Here is an 18,881-nt window from a genome sequence, read left to right on the forward strand (position 1 = left end):
ATTTGGTTTCTGGTTTACACAATTTTAGTCAAAATATGGGCCAAGTTAAGAAGAACTTTACTGAAATTTAAAACGTTCAAATTTCTTAGGATAATATTAATAAGTCTTATCATTAAGAAATTAACTTAAAATATATACAAATAATTAATAAAAAATATTTTAATAAAAAAATATATCGATAAAGAAGAAATTGCAAATTAAACGCTATTGAAAATGTTTTTTAAATTAAAAGTAATAAAATTTTTACGAAAAAATCTTTTTTAATTTAGAAAATTTAGATTAAAAATTTTTATTAAAAAATTTAATTTAAATTAAAAAAAACCATACCTCTATTTATAAAATAGTGACTTAATGTATTGTCAGTTGTGCGATCAGTCACAGTTATTAGATAATGGACACCCTAGTTCCATCGTCTCTAACTATAGAACCCTAATATGAGAATTCTTTTTATTATTAAAACTGTTATTCGCAAAAATAACTCTTACAGATCAAATAATATATAGAACCAGCTGTGTATAAAATTTACACTATATCTAGGTTATACATAGATATACATAAGGTAATTAACAACATACGTGGTTAAACTATAAATAAAGTAAATTAGGCAAAAAAACATTCCTACAAGGTCACCATATCGTTCGGAAAATATATTACAATTACAATTTTATATACCTAGCATAATGAGAACCTGTTTATGTATATGCATATATTTATTATATTAATTTTCTTACCTGGTTTTTATAAAATATTAAATTTATAAAATTTTGAAATTCAACTAATTAATGTGATATATGACCCTGGCTGTTTAGTTTAAAATGTTTTAACTTGAAAATATATTAAAAAGAGCATCAAAAGTATAATACCAATGGTATATATTTGTATATTTGCATATATGTATATTTACTGTAATAATAATAAAATGGAAAATGTCATTTATTATAAAATATAATTAAATATTATAAAATACATTAAAATAAATTAAAAATATATATATTATAAAACAGTATATTTTATATACGATTTGCATATTTTTAATATAGTAGATCGAGATAATATCTATTTTTTATTTTTCCAAAAATAGTTTTTAGTAAGCGTGGAAAAAATACTTTAGAAAACAGAAAAATGGTTCGCGTCTTATAATAGAAATATTTCGTTTTTTAATACATATTATATATGTATATAGCGATTTTACCTAATATACCAAGTACATAATACAGCATATCACCAATGAGTAGGTACCCACCTATGCAACTAATGCCTTTGTCACCAAATCTGCAATATCATTGGTGCAAGCAGCAACAATATTGCGCCCCCATATTAAAATGTCACTTGAAATCAAAACAGTATAAAATTTACATACCTACAAAACTGTATGAACTATATGACGATGTGAGAGGGAGAGGCAATGCGCACAATTAAGGTATAATCTGAAAAGAGACACACTGCTTAGGAGACATACAAATGACAAATTTAAGAAGTATAAAAAATGTAAACCCACAAGCAGCAACAACAAAGCATAACATTAATATCAACAACAACAACAACAATAAACACAAGAGCACTGTGCTGTGTACGACAACTACAACTACAAGCACAACACAATTGAAATTGCCTTTTCATTCATACGAATGCTAAAATCAACTCATTTCAACTCTGTCACACGCAAAGACATAAATGGGCGACGACAAACACCGGCGGCACTGCAAGAGCAATAAGCTATATAGAGAGCAAGCAATGTTATGGATTAGCAAAAGTAGCTGAAGAGAGCAAAGTTTGGAGTAAATATTGTCAAACGTGAACGAACGAACGAATGTGTGCCTATTGAGAAGGGGGAGCATAAAACAACGATGACTACACGACGGTCACCAATGTCTCATGTCAACCGTATGTATATATGGTCCAGTATCAAAGCTAGGCGACATTGTGTGAATGAAAGCAACATATACGGTTTTGCAAGCAGTGTAAAGATGTAAGCAAGTAAACACATAACTTCTGTCTTCTTATTGCAGTGTAGAGGTCCCATAAATGTAAATTCCATGTCCTTATTTATTTTATGTAGCACTCTAAAGAGCATTGCAATGGCAAGCAATGTACCACGTAAGAATAAATGAAAAGAGCGTAAAAGAAAAAAGTTAAATGTGAAAAAATTGTTTATATCGCAGGTATGGAGTAAGAGAAATTATAAGTAAATTTTTCAACAAAATATAAATATGTTGATTATTAGCATAATTAATATAGACTGCTGTGCTATGAAGGACATTTGGAGAAGAGTGGTAATATGTGTGACGCCACTTCTTGTAGATTTATTATTTTTGGGTTAATATTGCAAATTTCAACAATTATTGAAACCAACTTACTATTTTACTAAGTTTTAGGGGCTTAAATAGAATAGTTAAATTTGCAGAAGAAATAAAAAATAATACACGTAAATACTACCAAAAAATACATATTTCGAATAGTTTAAGAAGAGTATTTGCCTAGCAATTAAAATATATTGGAATACCTAGTGACTTATTTTATTAGTTAGTGACTTAGTGACTTGGTTTATTAGTTTCATTATAAATATTAGTATAATATCGTCAAGAATTACACTCCTATAATAAGTAGTAAAATTTTAATTTTTGAAGGTACATACATACATACATATGTATGAGTTACATGAACTAAAATTAAATTATTTTGTATTTTAAGCAGTTTATAATTCGTTAATAAAATTTTAGAAATTGATTCATTAAATTTTTGAAAATTATTCTGAAACAAAAAATAGTAATTTCAATGAAAAAAAATGTGAGTATGCTCAGCTGATTTTACATTAATTAAAACCAAAAATTTAAAATATACATTCATACTGTGTTATCGACTTTTCGCATGAAAATACTCTTAAGAACTTGCTCAATTTATATGAAACGCTGAAGTTTGAATATTGGTTTACGTATGAACAGTACCACTCAGGCAAATTTACTCTTAAAATAACTCTCTGTACTGTATAATGCGCTCGCACACACACTTTTACAAAAAAGAATGAGCACAAAAAAATAAACTGCAACAACAATTTCAACTTATCAAACATAATATGTGACAAAATACTAAGAGATATTTTAAGTCGTGTGTCACTGTTTTTCACACACACAAGAACATAACATTTCATCCGTGTACACATGCACGCCCATATTAAAACCCAACTGTTAGTATATATGACTTCAGGGAAGGCAAAGCCAGGCGAACTCAAATGCATTTGTATATATAACTACAAACAAGATAATTTTATGCTCAAAATGGACTATTGCCAAAGGCGAAGAGGCAAAACATAGAAAACAGTAAAGAAAAGCAAAGACAAAAAGAAAACACGAAAAAATTTAACTGAACTGAATTGAACTGAACTGAACTGAACTAATGTTGAGACATTTGTGGGCAGTTGCGTTGAACTTGTCGTCTTGTGCGTACATATATTTTGTGTGTGTGCCAGCTCACCGTACTCTCCGAATTTTTGATACAAGCGTGTTGTTTTTGTTGCATACATTACATAGCATTGCCATAAGTTGATAGGGATTTTAAAATTTTGTGGTGTGTGTTGTGAAGAGCAAAAGCGAAGTGTCGCCAAAGCAGCACAAATAATATACAAACAAAAAGAAAAAAAACACAAAGAACATTTGTTGTTGGTGGTGTTGCTTGCCGTTGGCTGAGCGGTGTAGAAGAAGACTGTAGAAGAATTCTCAACGCTGTTGTAGCACCGACTGCTACCTTCAGTCAGTGTCACCCACGACTCTGTAGGAAGTGGACATACGCGCAGGAGTGAAGTAGAAGTGCAAGTCAAAGCAAGTGAAAAATTAAAAAAAAATTTTGTTACTGTTAAAGAAAAAAACAAAAAAAACTAAATAATTGAAAGAAAAACAAAACAGAAATAAAACGAAAAGTGTTTTTAAGAAAAAATTTTGGATTGAAAATTTAAAGAAAAACTAAACTTTTGTGTGAAATAACAATATTTTTAAAAAAAAAAAAATTTAATGAGAAATGCAAACGACAAAAATATAAACTTTATTGAAAATTAAGAAAAAATTGGATTTCGATGAACAAAATTGTCTAAACAATCTTTTAATTAGTGTAAGTATTTCTTAACATTTTTTAATAATTTTCTTTTTTGTGTACATGAAATATGTGATTTTAGAAAAAAATTGATAAAAATCAGAAATTGAGAAAATTCAATGTGAATTGTTTTATTGAAAATCGCTGTTAACCGACGGCAATTATTCAGATAACGTCAGTTGCGAAATATTAAAATGTTTATATAATATCACACATTCGATATTAAAAAATCGTTTGAAACACTTTTCAAAACTAGAAATTAAAATTTATTTAAATTTACTGAGAAAAATATTTTCACTTAAACTTCTATTTATTTGTGTCATGCGATTAATTATCTCTGAGATATAATTTATTTTACGTCTATATTAATATTCATAAAACCATATCATAACATATCAACCTTTTTTAAAGATTGATATGTTAACGTAAATGTGTTTTTAGGAACAGGAATATATATTTACAAAATTTTATGTCTTTAAAAAAAATTTATTTAATTTTATCTTATAAACTCTAATTGCTGATATAGTTGTATTAATTTATGACTTTGATTATTATAACAACTAAATAATTCTTTATTGCCCAATAAAATACATTATTTGCGGAAAGCGACACATTCTCGCTGAAACAGGATTGTTATTAATTCTAAATTGTACATGAAATATGTTTATTTTGAGTCATTAATATGTTTTCTAACATTATTTTAATAATGTAACATAATTCAAAATTAAAATTTATTTAAATCTTAGTGGCTTACCTTCTTAACTTTTTCTATATTATTGTGGTTGTAATTAATTATATATTATTATTAGAATAGTTAAGAAAAAAAATTAGTAAATAAAAACTGAAATGATACTGAATACTGAAATGATGAAAGGTAAAAACATTTTTGTTTTATTTTCTAATAACGCAACGCATGCTTCTACTACCCCCCTTTGCAATGGTTTTACATAAGTCATATAACTAATTTAGCCAAGGCTTAGAAAACACTTTGAAACGTGAGAAAAGCAGTATTCATGACACAAAATAAACACTTAAATTATATTAAAAATTATTTTAAGAGCTTTTAATTTAAGTTGTCAAAAAATATTTCATACAAATTAAATCAAATTATCCGAATAATATTTTCGTACACATAGTTTTTAAAGGGAAAAAAATAAGTTAAGTGAAAGTACAAAACCCACAATAAAATCAAAGGAGACAAAAATATAATGCCACTTTGCAGCCAAAATTCACACAATAAAAACATTTAAATTATGAAAAGCAAAAACAAAAAAACTTAAACTGGCGCTTATAATAGAAAAGTGGAAAAGGAAGGAGAAAAATATACATAAAATATAAAAAAAATACTTACAAAAATCATTTAAATGCTTAAAAGCATAATTAACAACTTGACAGCATAAAGACCTTGTTACTAATAAGTCAGAAGTAGAGTAAAAAATATAGTCAAACTAATCATAAAACAAAAACAATTAAAACAAAAAAAAAAACTGATAATTAAACAGAGTTGCATTTGAAAAAAACACAAGCAAATGTTTAAGATTTTTAATGATGAGAAAAACTGGCATTAAATGGATTTTTATTAAATCACATAAAAGCGCGAGGTCAACACAATGTTAACACATATACAATATATAAAATTTTGTGTCCAGGAGATCATGAGATCAGGAGGGGATCACAACGTAAAAGATACAAAGTATGACATTACTGCACCAAAAACAACCAAAATTAAGTAAATTAATTAAACAGTAAAAAAATAAAATAAAATCGGTAATAATTACAATAAATGAGGGCAAAATCAGTCAATCAAATGTCAAATAAAATTTAAATTTTGTAGTAGAAAGACATATATATATATATATATATATAGAAAAAAAAAATAAAAGCTGGTAAAATATAAAATTAATATGAGATAAATAAAAACATATAATAAACGAGAAACAAATTAATAGAATTGTATAAAAAATATTTAAAATAAAAACAGAGTAAAAATATAATATAAAACAAAATAAGATGAATAATAAAAATAATTTAATTTTATTTAAAAAATATTTATTTCATTTTATATAACAATATAATAATTATACAATATAATAATAAAAGTAAATAAGAAAGTAAATTATACAAACGAATATATAAAATAAAAATATATAGATTTATATATATGAATAAAAATATATAAAATAATATATTTATATTTCTATCTTTTTACATATACATTCTATATGATATACCATAAGAGTAAATAATATAAAAAAATAATTATATAAAATAAAAAAAACCCTTTAAAAAATAAAAATATATATAAATAATTATAAAATAATATACCACAAGAGTAAATAATATAAAAAAAAATAATATAAAATAAAAATATATATAAATATAATGGAAACCGATATAATATAATAATAATAATTAATTAATAATATAATTTTATTTTCCTTTCTTATACGAAAATATTATATATAATTTATATGTTGAGTAATAAAATACAATATACAATATTTATACAGAAATACTTCATATTTTTTTTAAGAATTAAAAAAATTCATTTAAAAATATGATTTGAAATTCTTTATTAAATTATTTAGATTAAATTATTTCATATAACATACAATGTGATATAATATTAAATGTAATTTAATGACCTATATAATATCATATATTATAAAAATATTTATGATCACTGCTATGTATACATATTTTATATAGAATTCTCTAATACTTAAATCCTTGTCATTATTTGATTATACTAGACGAATAACTAGGGTATCTTAGTATTATTTTCTTGTTTTACAACACGAATTTGGGTTATATAAACAAAATGTATAGATTTTAATATGTTAATCCTATATATAGTATTTATATAATAAATTATATTTCAAAAAATAAATATATAAAAGTACTAATAATTCGTAAAATAACTTTTCTATGTAATATCGATAATTTTTATTGATATTAAGTTTACGTTCAATTCCTTTGTAGCCGCCTCCGTATACTGTCTTCTGTACACATTACCATTATTATTAGTTCTTTCGAACTTAGTGTTGTAGGCTTCTTGAGAATGAAATCGTTTGTAGTACTCTGTTTATAATACCTTCTGTACTAATTAAAATAATGAATATGGTTCAAAAATTTCATGTTCCACTTTCTCGTTATTTTCAATAACAGGTCTGAATACATTTCAATCAAGTTATGAAGTTTAATGACTATTTTTTGTCCATTAATTGTCCATGCTAATTTTGAGAGTTTGTACTTATTACAGGTTTAAAAGCTTTGTCTAATGATCTCTTCAATAGTTTTTGGTATACAAATACCAAAAGGAGTAACTTTATATGATCTAAATTTAACTTTAATTTTCTTTTTGTAGTCCCTTTAAACCCATTTGACGGTAGATGCTTCAATGTATCTGACTTCATGGACAAAAATAAGTCACATGTAATCGGAGAGAGAAATATAATATAGCATTAGCATATCAAAAAAATAAAAAAGTTTGAACAGTTTCGTGATAAAAAAAATTGATTTCTATGCATTGTAGAAATATGAATAATAATAATAATAATATAATATAAATAAAAAAATTGATAGCTTATATATTAATAGCTTATAAAACATTTATTCTATAAATTAATCAAAAATCAATATAAAACTGTCAAAAGTCCTCAATCACAGAAAATTGCCATTTTTTATAGAATTTTAAATATGTAATTGAAAAAAAATCTCAAATCACTCCTACCACATGTGAGTGGCTTGAAATTATTTATCAGATTCGGAGTCGTAGTCGAAATCATTGTTAATTCAGTGCAATAAAAATCTAATTGCGATGCAAATCATAAATGGAAGAGTGGCAAAATGGCAAAATGGCAGACTGGCTGGACGGCAGAATTTAATTATTGGCAGTTGCATAAAAGCAATTAGAAGCGAGTACTAAACTCATAGTTAGCCGCCCGTATTAACTAGTCAAGAACGGAAAGAAAGCACGCTCCTCACCTCTCGAACTCCTCTCAAGCTCCTCACGTTGCCAATAATTTTTATGTCTTATGTCTTTGAATGCATTCAACAGTCAGCATTCAGCAGTCAGCAGTCCAATCACAAGTACAATGAACTGGAAGATAGTTTGTATCTGTATCTGCGGTAATAATTAATCTCGGAGCAAAACTTATTTAAAGTTCATGTCATTAAAAACAATTTTGTTCACCATGGGCACTACACCGTTCAATACACCTATCTTTTATTATTTCATTCTTTTTTCGTTTCATTATTATATTTCGTTTAATTTTATCTTGCAGTAATTACGAACTTTACTACTGGTTTTCACATTTTATGACATTTCAAGACAAAAAAAAGATTAAAAAAGGCATAAAGATATAGTTTGGCTCATTTTTTCTCAATCTATCTAAGCTCAACAGTGGCCTACGCTTGAAGTTTGTTTGTTTTTGTCTATGAAAATGTCGTCGTCGTCGTCGTCTTTGGTTTATGGTCAAGACTTCATGTTGTGCCGTAGAAATCAGTTTAAAACACATTTGACCACAGCTTTGACTGCTTTGACTGCTCCTATGGATCTCTATTATTGCTACTATTTTTTTGCATCTGTAGTTATTGTTGTTAATTTATCTTTCTAATGGGCTCGTAAAATCTGTAAGCGCTCTGCTCTCGTATTTTCTATTTGTGTTTTCTAATTTGACATTGAAGACTTCGAAATTGATGCGAGATGTGCTATCAGAAAGTCAGTGGTAGGGTATTTATGATCCATAAGATTACCACTAAGATATATGTTGTTTATTGACGTCACTTTATGTGCGAGTTCAATGAAAATCATGTTACTTGGTTGGATTGCAGAAAGAAATAGGGCTGTATGCAATAATTAAATTGATTTTGTACAATATATGGGCTATGTAAAGGTGATGGTTATAAATTATTTGAACGTAAGTAGAGTTGTAATAAAAACTTAATTTATATAGCACAACAACCAAGTGAATTTATCATTCATATTAGCTTATGAATCGTGGTACTGTCATTCTTAAACTCGACTGGTGATTAATTTCGCCAGCGAATGGTGTAACCGATATTCTGTATTAATTTCTCAATTGATAAAATAATTATTTTACTGAATGGAAATAATAAGCATGAGATATAGTGCATTTTTCAAGCTGAAGTTATGGCGTAGTAATCCATGCTTTTATTGTTGTTAGATTCAAATAAAAGTTTCACCTTTCTTAATAGATGTAGACTAATTACTATTTTATTTCATAATTACATTTATATACTGATTTATCACAATTGGCCGATTTATTGAACTCTAAGTGGGTTAGATTTAGGCTACCACCCACTCTACATTCGCATGAAGGTCAGATTTAATATTTAAATATAGTTAAGATTTTATATTATTAATCAGAACATTGAATATATGAATTTGGTATCTACACTGGCCAGACTTTGTCAAGATTTCATGTTCGAAGGCAAATAAGTATTATTTCCAAACTTCAATTGCTAACGAAAATTTGTATGTGTGTGTCCAAATCTAACTACTGTAGACGAAGTGCAGCGGGAATCTATATAGTTGAACAACACATCTAGCGCTTTTTGTGATATTCACTGTCATTGGTGAATCAACTTTAGAAATTTATATTTTTGTATTATTAGCTTTTATGAACTGGTATGAATTATAACTATTTATTAATATAATATTAATTGCAAGATTTTGTGGCAATTGCAGTTTTCCTAAAACATTCTGTGTCCATTATTTAAGCTTCATGTCCCAATTTTTTTTTATCTCAGCTTAATTTAATTCCAACATATGTTACCGCCTCTGTGTTCTATGTGGTTGTCGCCAAATTTTATAACCCATTTCTGATTAATTTATAGATACAGTATCTATACAGATACATACAGACACAGTATCTAAAGTTAAAAATAGTACAAATACAAGAGTTTACTTACACAAACAGCAAACATGTCAAATCCAAAAAAGAAACCACTTACCGATTTAACAACCCAAGTCGGTGGGACAAAAGATTCTTTTTTCAGTGTCTTCGACTTTTACATGGCTTTTAATTTATTTGACGTAAGATCGATGTCGCATGTTGTTAACTTTGGCGGACTTATGGGCAGCTTGACTATTCCAGTTACCAGTTACTAGTTACTAGTTACCAGTTACCAGTTACAGAAAGAGTCATTTAACCTTTGTAACAATTAAAGAAGCAAAATCCTAAATGTTGTAAACTGAAATCAGAAAACCAATCTAAATGTTAATGATGATCGCTTTGCGCGTACGATGACATCTTCAGAACAGATCATAAATCAGCATTTAAGATTGATGAAATACACGTTGGAAAGAATTACGACTAAAATGTCGTATTTTTGGTGATTTTCTTTTGTGAATTGGGCACAATACAGCACTACTGTCTTGTAGATGTCATGTACAGTATTTGATGGTGCGTTCATCGGTTGTAGTTTAAATGTCAACTCCGATTTTGGGACCGACTTACGACGATCATTAAATTGTTATGTCTTGTGTTTGCGCGTGTAAAATACAAATTAAAAAATTCTTTTAAATCATAAAAAAGATATTCAATCGTTGAGGTGACAAACTTGAAGTTGTACAGGCACAGCATGTGTTTGAGAAATCTTTCACCTTCACTTGAAATCTGAAAAAAAGAAACAAGAAATTTCTTTGATTTCGTTTTAAAATTGATTTAATGACATAAGAATTACTTAGATTTTTTTAATTGATGTTGTAGTTAAAAAGGTACACGAACTGTCTACTTTATATGTGTAATTTGTAATTAATGAGAAGCGAGTAATTAAGTTCAATTTAAGTTTAAGATTCTGATCAATGGCAAGAGATTCGTTCTCATTCACTATTGGCATTAAATGAAACTATTTTACTTGTATATTTGTATGTTCATATGTATATGTATAAAATGAAGAAAATGAACGTCTCATAATCATCTATAATAACCATAATTACAAACGAGTTGTGCTGTGCTGCTTCCTCTACAGATTTTGTCTTTCGACTGTCATTGTCACAATCAATATAACAAATTATAAAGAATTTCGGTTGAAAAAAGAAATCAAATAAAATAACCATAATTATATACTTTTTGTACACTCCATAGATATATATCGCATGTACAACTGATCATTTTATTTCCCCCTTTTTTGTTGTCAACATCAACACCGTCATCAACAACACCATTGAGTAGAGAAATTCAATAAGAATACGTACGAGTTTTTATGAGTATACATTCGTAAAAAAATAAAATCTTCAAAAAGGACACTGCATTTTGCACTCATAATAAACATCATACAGAAATGACAAGAAAGGCGTTTCATGTTCATATTTCTTCTGTCCGTAAGGTTATGAGATCCAACTGGAATACCACTTGAATTTATGACTTGTTTTTGTTGTCGATCGCTAAGCAGTTATTATGTGTGCTAAGATTGCTTTAAGAATTCTCAAAGATAATCTACCTCAGATTTGAACGTGAAGTTCTTTAAACTTGTGGACATTTATTGTTCAATTTTGTCCTTGATTCAGCGCTTTTATTGTACTCTTGATCCTTTTATACCGATCGCGAACTGATCGCGTGGTTGTGCGTTTCTCACATGTGACAATGCACAACTTGGACATACACAGAACTTCCTTTGGCAAAGCACTAAAAATGAATTATGTCCAATTTCCACATATTTTTACCTTGCATAACATGAATTTATGACAGTTGTCCCGTCCCGATTGTTCGCTTATCCAGCTTTTGCCTCCACTCGCAACGATTCAATGTTTGATTGATCATGCAAAAAAAAAAATCAAAAAGGAACAATTTTTAGCACTTAATGCGGATTATTGCCACTTTAGGTTATAAACAATATTGCACCTAATTTTGGTCAAAAGACTTAAACAAGTTTTTTCCATGTAATCAACAAAGTATATACCAACTACATATGAAGATAGTATATAATTCTTTCTTCTATAAATAAAATGGAAAGAAATCCGTTGGCAGCATAATTAGTTTCATGCATTCCACGTACACATACTGCAAATCTTTCAGTGTCTTAGTCTTGAGTTCATTAGTTCTTGAGCAGTTTGACACAAGGAAGTGCCCAGATTTATATTTCTTCAATTAAACGCGGCTTTTAGATTAAATGTCATTTAGTCTAATTGTGCGCATATGTACCACAAACAGACGTATGGCAAGTGAACAACTATTACCATTCATTCCGTACACTCTAGGGCACTTGAGAAAGTCAATCAAGATTAGTTGAATTGCTACAAACTACAAATCTTAGGACACTTAAGTGACGGAAATTGTGAGCTGTCGTACAAAATATCATTTTATTTTTTTAAATTAAGTACATAAGTTATTTGAAGCATACATTTAATTATTATTTATTATAACATCATCTTACAATTACTATGTTAATAACCACTTTTATGTTTCTTCTCTTTGCAGTTCTGACAGTTACGGTCTGACATTTTCAAAACAAAAATTCTACAGTCACTAAAATGGAGCATCTTATGTCAGCTTTCATACCACCAACATATTTGCTTGGTCATCCCACAAATGCCGCATTGTCTTCCTCATCAGCAACAACATCGCCTGCAACATCTCCCATCGCTGCGGCACTAACGAAACCTAAACGTTGGGGTTCTCCACCCGTTAACATGGCTGGTCAATTCATTAATCCCGCCACTGGTAAAAAGCGCGTGCAATGCTCTATTTGCTTTAAGACCTTCTGCGACAAGGGAGCATTAAAGATACATTTTTCTGCGGTACACTTGCGTGAAATGCATAAATGCACTGTTGAGGGTTGCAACATGGTGTTCAGCTCGCGGCGTTCACGTAATCGCCACAGCGCAAATCCCAACCCAAAACTGCACTCACCACACATACGACGCAAAATTTCACCTCACGATGGCCGCACCGCACAACAGTTTCCTGTCTTTCCGTTGTCACCTGCCGGTCTAATGCCTTCTGCCGCTGGTTTGCCCGCATTTCCGGGCTTAATGCCACCAACCGGTTATCACCCACATCCAGCAGCAGCAATGTTTGGCGAATTTGCCCCACAGCCAAGCACAAATATGCCGCATATGTTCATGAAACAGGAACACGTGTTCGGTGTACGTAATGATTCAACTGGTTCATATTCTTCAGATGCAGATGAAGATGATGGTTACATATTAGACGTGCATACAAATGGTTCGAGTACTAGTCAGGGTAGTCATAGTGATATTGAAGATTATTGCCGCGAAATAGATGAAGACGATGAGGATGAAGAATTGATTTCAGTTTCAATTGAAGAAGAACCAGCAATGCATACGGATGACTCAAACGAGCCACTTGATTTTAGTCTACACAAGCGTCATGCAGCTGAATGCCTAAGTCCAAGTAACATAACTATGTCTAGTAATAGTAATGATTGCAAGAGTCCAACTCAAAGTAATTCATCAAAACTAAGCGGAAACTTTTCAGTTGACTGCTTATTGGGTAAGCGAAAACGTACCAAAAGTGAAACGGAATTGTCGAGTAGTTCACCAGTCACAGTTAAAATGGAACTAACGAACGAAGAAGTACCAACAATAAGCTGCCTCGATCTCTCTTCTCAACTGAAGAAATCACACACTACCATCCCGTTACCTGCATCAATATCGCCTTTATCACCGGAAGAGCAGCGCTTGCGTTTACTCCAATCACAAATGTTCGCTGCCGCTGCTGCAGCAGCTGCTGCAAACCAAGCAGACTCCGCTGATACCCGCACCTCACCCATGCCGACCGCACCAACCACAGATGCCACAACACATCCAGCGCCGCCCATGTGGAATTTACTCTCCGAAGTCTACCGTTCCATGCTCATGAACAACAATCTCAAAACTCAGTACAACGAAATCTCGACGAACGCAATTTCGGTTTAAGTCTCGGCTGAACACCTGCAACGGCTGTTCATTGCCTTCCTTGTTGTGCACTTGCAATGTGTTTAATTATGTAAATATTTTTATTCGAAATGCAATTTTAATGCATTTATGTGTGTATAATTTATTTGTAAATTTGATATATTTGTATCCATCGTCTTACCTACAAAAGTATTCAAAGAAAGTATTTTTACTCTTAAATGAACGCACTCCTCGCTACAAAAAGCCAATGTGCAATAGAGAGGTTTCTTCTCTTCTGTGTTTTTTTCAAATATTTAATTTTTATTAATTTTTTTAAAAATTAGTTTATATTGTTTTTATTTAATCTAATTTAAGTGCTTCTAGATTTTATGTATTTAACCATTTGATTCCTATTTTTGTAATAATTAAACATTTAATCAAAATATACTAAAGTATACGGTTTTTTAAGCAGTGCATAATTATACTATATATAAATGGTTATTATTTTTATAATTTTATAATTTATATATAATAATTTTTATTTAATGTAATTATTAATGGAAATACTTGTGTATTTTATGTAACATATCCTACATTACTAAGCTTGTGTTTGAACAAAGTTGAACTGTTTTAGTTGTAAGATCATTAAATTTAAAATTAATATTAACAGAATTTAGTGAAAAACAAAAACTATGATAAATAAAACAATGAATTTTTAAATGGAAATATATTTGTTTTAATTTTAAAACTTTTGGTCGAAGGTTTGGAAGTATCGAAGTTCTTCTTAGCCATATCTCAGTGAGTCATGTCTGTTAAAAGTGGATCTGTGAATAAATTTTTAATTACGGAGTTGTATTCTTTAGAATAATACAGGGAAGATGACTGAACTTTTTTTCACACTTCGTATTTGAAAAATATATTCTGAGTAAATCAATTTTAATAAATGGGTTAAAAAAGTTAGTATGAACATATAAAATTATTCAATAGAACACTTCTATTAGTAATTTTCCAAATAATGCTAAAAAAATATTTCTATTTGTAGATAGTTGAGGTGTATTTAAGAGATTATTACTCTTTTATTTAGAACGATAATAATATAATTATGATATAAATAATTTCATAATAATTTAATTGATTTGGCAGCTAGTGAATTCACTAGTTATGATGTACATGTTATAGACATCCAGTATAATGAAAACTCAAATTTACAAGTATTCAATTTACCGAATGAAAAAATTCTATAATTATATTTCTTTATAATGAATATGAATTTCGTTATATATATAGAATTTGACTTTTAAAATATGCAGAAAAAGAGAATATGAAATGGAACCTAACACCTAAAATGCAGCAGAAATATGTTGTAAAACACTTAATGATCACAGAAAATACACTAACTTTTTTAGGTTACACTAAAAATATGTTCTTAAAAGGCCTATAAGAGAAAGCATGTAAACAATTAAGAAGAAAAAGAACTAAAGAAATAAAATATCTTGTTCTACAATAAAAAATTTTTTTTAAAGAATAATAATTGAAGACTATTATTCTCTATAAAATGAATTCTTTCGGTTTAACTAATTCGATTAGCGAATGTTCTACATGACGGATGCATGAATGCATTTAACAATTTTTTTTTTTTTCAATTATTGAAATTAACTGGAATTTCATGTCTATGTGTCCAGGAATAAAAACCTAAATGCTCTGCTATACAATTCAAGTATTCAATATTAATATTTCTACATCACTTCAGGTAACTGAGTCTACTACACCACTATTATGCAGCAGGTCATCTTTAACTACCCAAATTTCGCAGAATGAAAATAAAGTCCACTTTAATGGAAATTTAATGCAACAGAATCATATATATATATATATATATATATATGTACACATACTAGATACCAGTATCTAATTATATGTAAACTATGCTACACAACCCAGGGTTACCAATGATGCAGCGGAAAATATTTGTTTGCAAATATTTTATATAGTATAAACATGGATCTAATTTGGAAATTTTTATTGATGAATTCTTAACATATATGTGGATTCAATTTCAATATAATTTATTAAATACAGTTTATTAAACAAAATACAAAATATAAATTTATTTACACACAAGAGTAAAATTTGTTTGACTTGCTTCGTCGAAGGTTTCGTCCTCACTGCCGTCTCTTTGTTCACAGCATTGCCAACCCCACATATATGAAAGAAATCCGACCCAAAGCTAAATCTATGAATCAGGTATATGTAATGTAATCTATGATGTATAGGTATATTTTTCTAAAAAATTATTAAGTGTTGTTACTATAGATAAAATCCTTTTTTTGTGAGGATAATTACAATATGTAGAGAGCTTAAATTCTTTTTTGATTCACAATTTTAAAAAATAGTATCTGACTCTACAGATAATTTCAAGTAACTAGAAGGATTAAGCAACGTCAATCCCAGCTATTTATTTTCTACAATATCGACAACAAAAATATTAGAATTGTAAATTTCGCTTGATTTAATACTACGGATCAAATATTAAACTAAGGACCACGATTTGGCTAGAAACATTAACACATTTTGTTAAATTTAATGGTGTTTTTTATAACAAGGAGATAGATGTCGATATAAATATATATTTTTCTGGTTACCTCAGATCTCACAACTTTCGACAGATGTTGAGTACATGTTGTATTGTTCTTGTATTATATTGTGGTGTCACCAACCAAAATTTAGTGTCTACTGAAGAATATTATAGATCAAGTTGGGTTTATATCTCAAACCCAGGTTTCTTTTTTTGAATTAATTTGATGTTTTGAAAAGCGGGCTAAGATTGCAATTGCGTTTTCATTGCTAATTATTGTACTAATATATATAATACACGTATTATAATTTAAAAAAAATGTTAAGAGAACATATACAATTAATTTTATTATTCAATTACACTTTGTATATAATGTTTCAGCACAATAAGGCTCGATATACAATGGCGAAAGAAATACACGGGTGGAAATGTTGTCACTTAGACTAAATAAAAACTAATGTATCTCACAACATCAGCTTTTTTTTGCTGGTAGTTGCACCGAGATTAATTGTTGTATGCAAAAGATATGTCAAATGACGTCTGATTACCTTACAATAGTTACCTTTTATATATCTTTTTTTAGTTGCTTCTCTTTACCAAATGAACAACTATTTTAGATGAACTTTCAATTCGGGCTTAGGCTAAATATATAAATCTTATTTTCAGTACAGAAAAATAGTAATACAAACTTAAAATGTGATAACTTCATTGTCGGTTATTATTTTCATGAAATCAATCAATTCTCTCCATGTCTATCTTACTTACATGCACTCACAAAAAGTACTTGTTCAAAGTTTCACTTCTCTAGCGTGGAAACGAATGGACTAGATTAAATTGTAGTAGGCATCTAGATATACATACATATATTACATGTAGGTATACATACATACAGCCAGAGAAATCACAGAGGGACAGATGGATACGAATATTGTTTCATCGATTCGTCTTGATATAATGATGAAGATAGCGGATGGATGATTTTTGTATAAGAGTATAAAAGTATAAAACTATATGGAATATTTGTATGATATATGTTTGCTTCATTAAAATTTATTTTTTTTTTTTAAAGAAAACTTTAAGAAATCTGAATTTGTCCCGTATTATTGAAATGATTAAATTCTCTTTAATTGCAAAACTTTTTTAAAGTAAACAAGCATAACAATAAATCTAAGTGATTTCAACCAAATTTATTTCTGGTAAATAATTTACAACCATAAAAAATATTAATTATAAATAAACATTGTACAAAAAACATTCGAAAATTATTAATTTATTATTGCTAATGCCAAAGAATAGAAATTATTGTATAAACAATCAATAAGTTTTCCAGTATCTCACCCTTTGGGTAGTGCCAACTTCCAAGCAACTGAAAATGGATTGAGCACCAAAAAAATCTAAAAAGAAAGGAATGAGAAATGCGCTATAGGAATAACGAAATCAAATTACAGTCAAATTGTATAAAATATGAAAATCATTTCCATCACATTTCGATGTCAAGTGAATTTATTAAACAAATTCCACATGGCCGAAACGCTTACTTCCTCACTCACTCAGCCCCGTTCACTGGCACCCGGGGCCACATGTGCGCATATTTTGATAAATATTAAAATTTTATTAATACGTTCGATTTTTAATAATGGCTCTATCCATCGGAACAAATTTCGAAGGGAATCAATTAGATGTGTAGAAAAATATTGCATATATACTATGAACTACCGAGTGTATGTATGTGTATCTGTATCTGTATGTATGCGTATATCGGTGGAAGTATGGAAGTATAAAACGTAGAGTTGCACAATCGGAGAATTGAAAATCATTTTTCTAAAATTAGCCACTTTAAATTGGAACAGAATCCGATGTTCGGGTTTTTCTTTTGCATTCCTTGGCATCTCAACTCTGTGCTGCGATGTGATTCTGCTCCATTCTAAATTGTGATCGCGTTGATCCAATTCCAAAGTGTAATTACTGCCATTTGATTGTTCACAGGCGTATCTGTCTTCCTTCGCTTGACAGACAACACACAAAAGTTCTAAAATCTAAAACGAAATTGTGGCAAAATTTAATTTGTTGCTTGTGATATACACACGAGTGCTTGACTCATATCGAGTGAAATTATTTTTGGATATTTTGATAATTGACAAATTGAAATTTTTATTTTTTCCGTTTTTCCTATATTCATATATTTTCCTATTTTAAATTGTAATAGGAAATATTGTAATTTTTTGTTGTTTAAAGATATATTTTGGATGATATTTTTATACTGATTGAAATTTTCGTACCTTGTGCTGACCATGAAGTCACCAAAAATCATATTTTTATAGAGATCATAGGACCAGTAATGACAAGAGAATTAGCGAT

The 18,881-nt window shown here is 28.8% G+C and overlaps 1 protein-coding gene across 1 annotated transcript; it reads left to right on the forward strand.

Moving 5' to 3' along the window:
* Positions 1-4,033: 4,033 nt before the first annotated feature.
* On the forward strand, positions 4,034-14,301 carry LOC119668955 (protein disconnected-like). Its single transcript, XM_038078651.1, has 2 exons — positions 4,034-4,101; positions 12,531-14,301. Exon 2 carries the CDS (start codon positions 12,584-12,586, stop codon positions 13,988-13,990), a length of 1,407 nt encoding a protein of 468 aa, XP_037934579.1. The 5' UTR covers positions 4,034-4,101; positions 12,531-12,583; the 3' UTR covers positions 13,991-14,301.
* The last annotated feature ends 4,580 nt before the right edge of the window (positions 14,302-18,881 follow it).

The sequence above is a fragment of the Teleopsis dalmanni genome, chromosome 1 (genome assembly GCF_002237135.1).
Source record: "Teleopsis dalmanni isolate 2A chromosome 1, ASM223713v2, whole genome shotgun sequence".
Classification (NCBI taxonomy): Eukaryota; Metazoa; Arthropoda; class Insecta; order Diptera; family Diopsidae; genus Teleopsis; species Teleopsis dalmanni.

Coding starts and splice junctions, on each gene's coding strand:
- LOC119668955 (XM_038078651.1), top strand. CDS start 12,584: ATGGAGCATCTTATGTCAGCTTTCATACCACCAACATATTTGCTTGGT.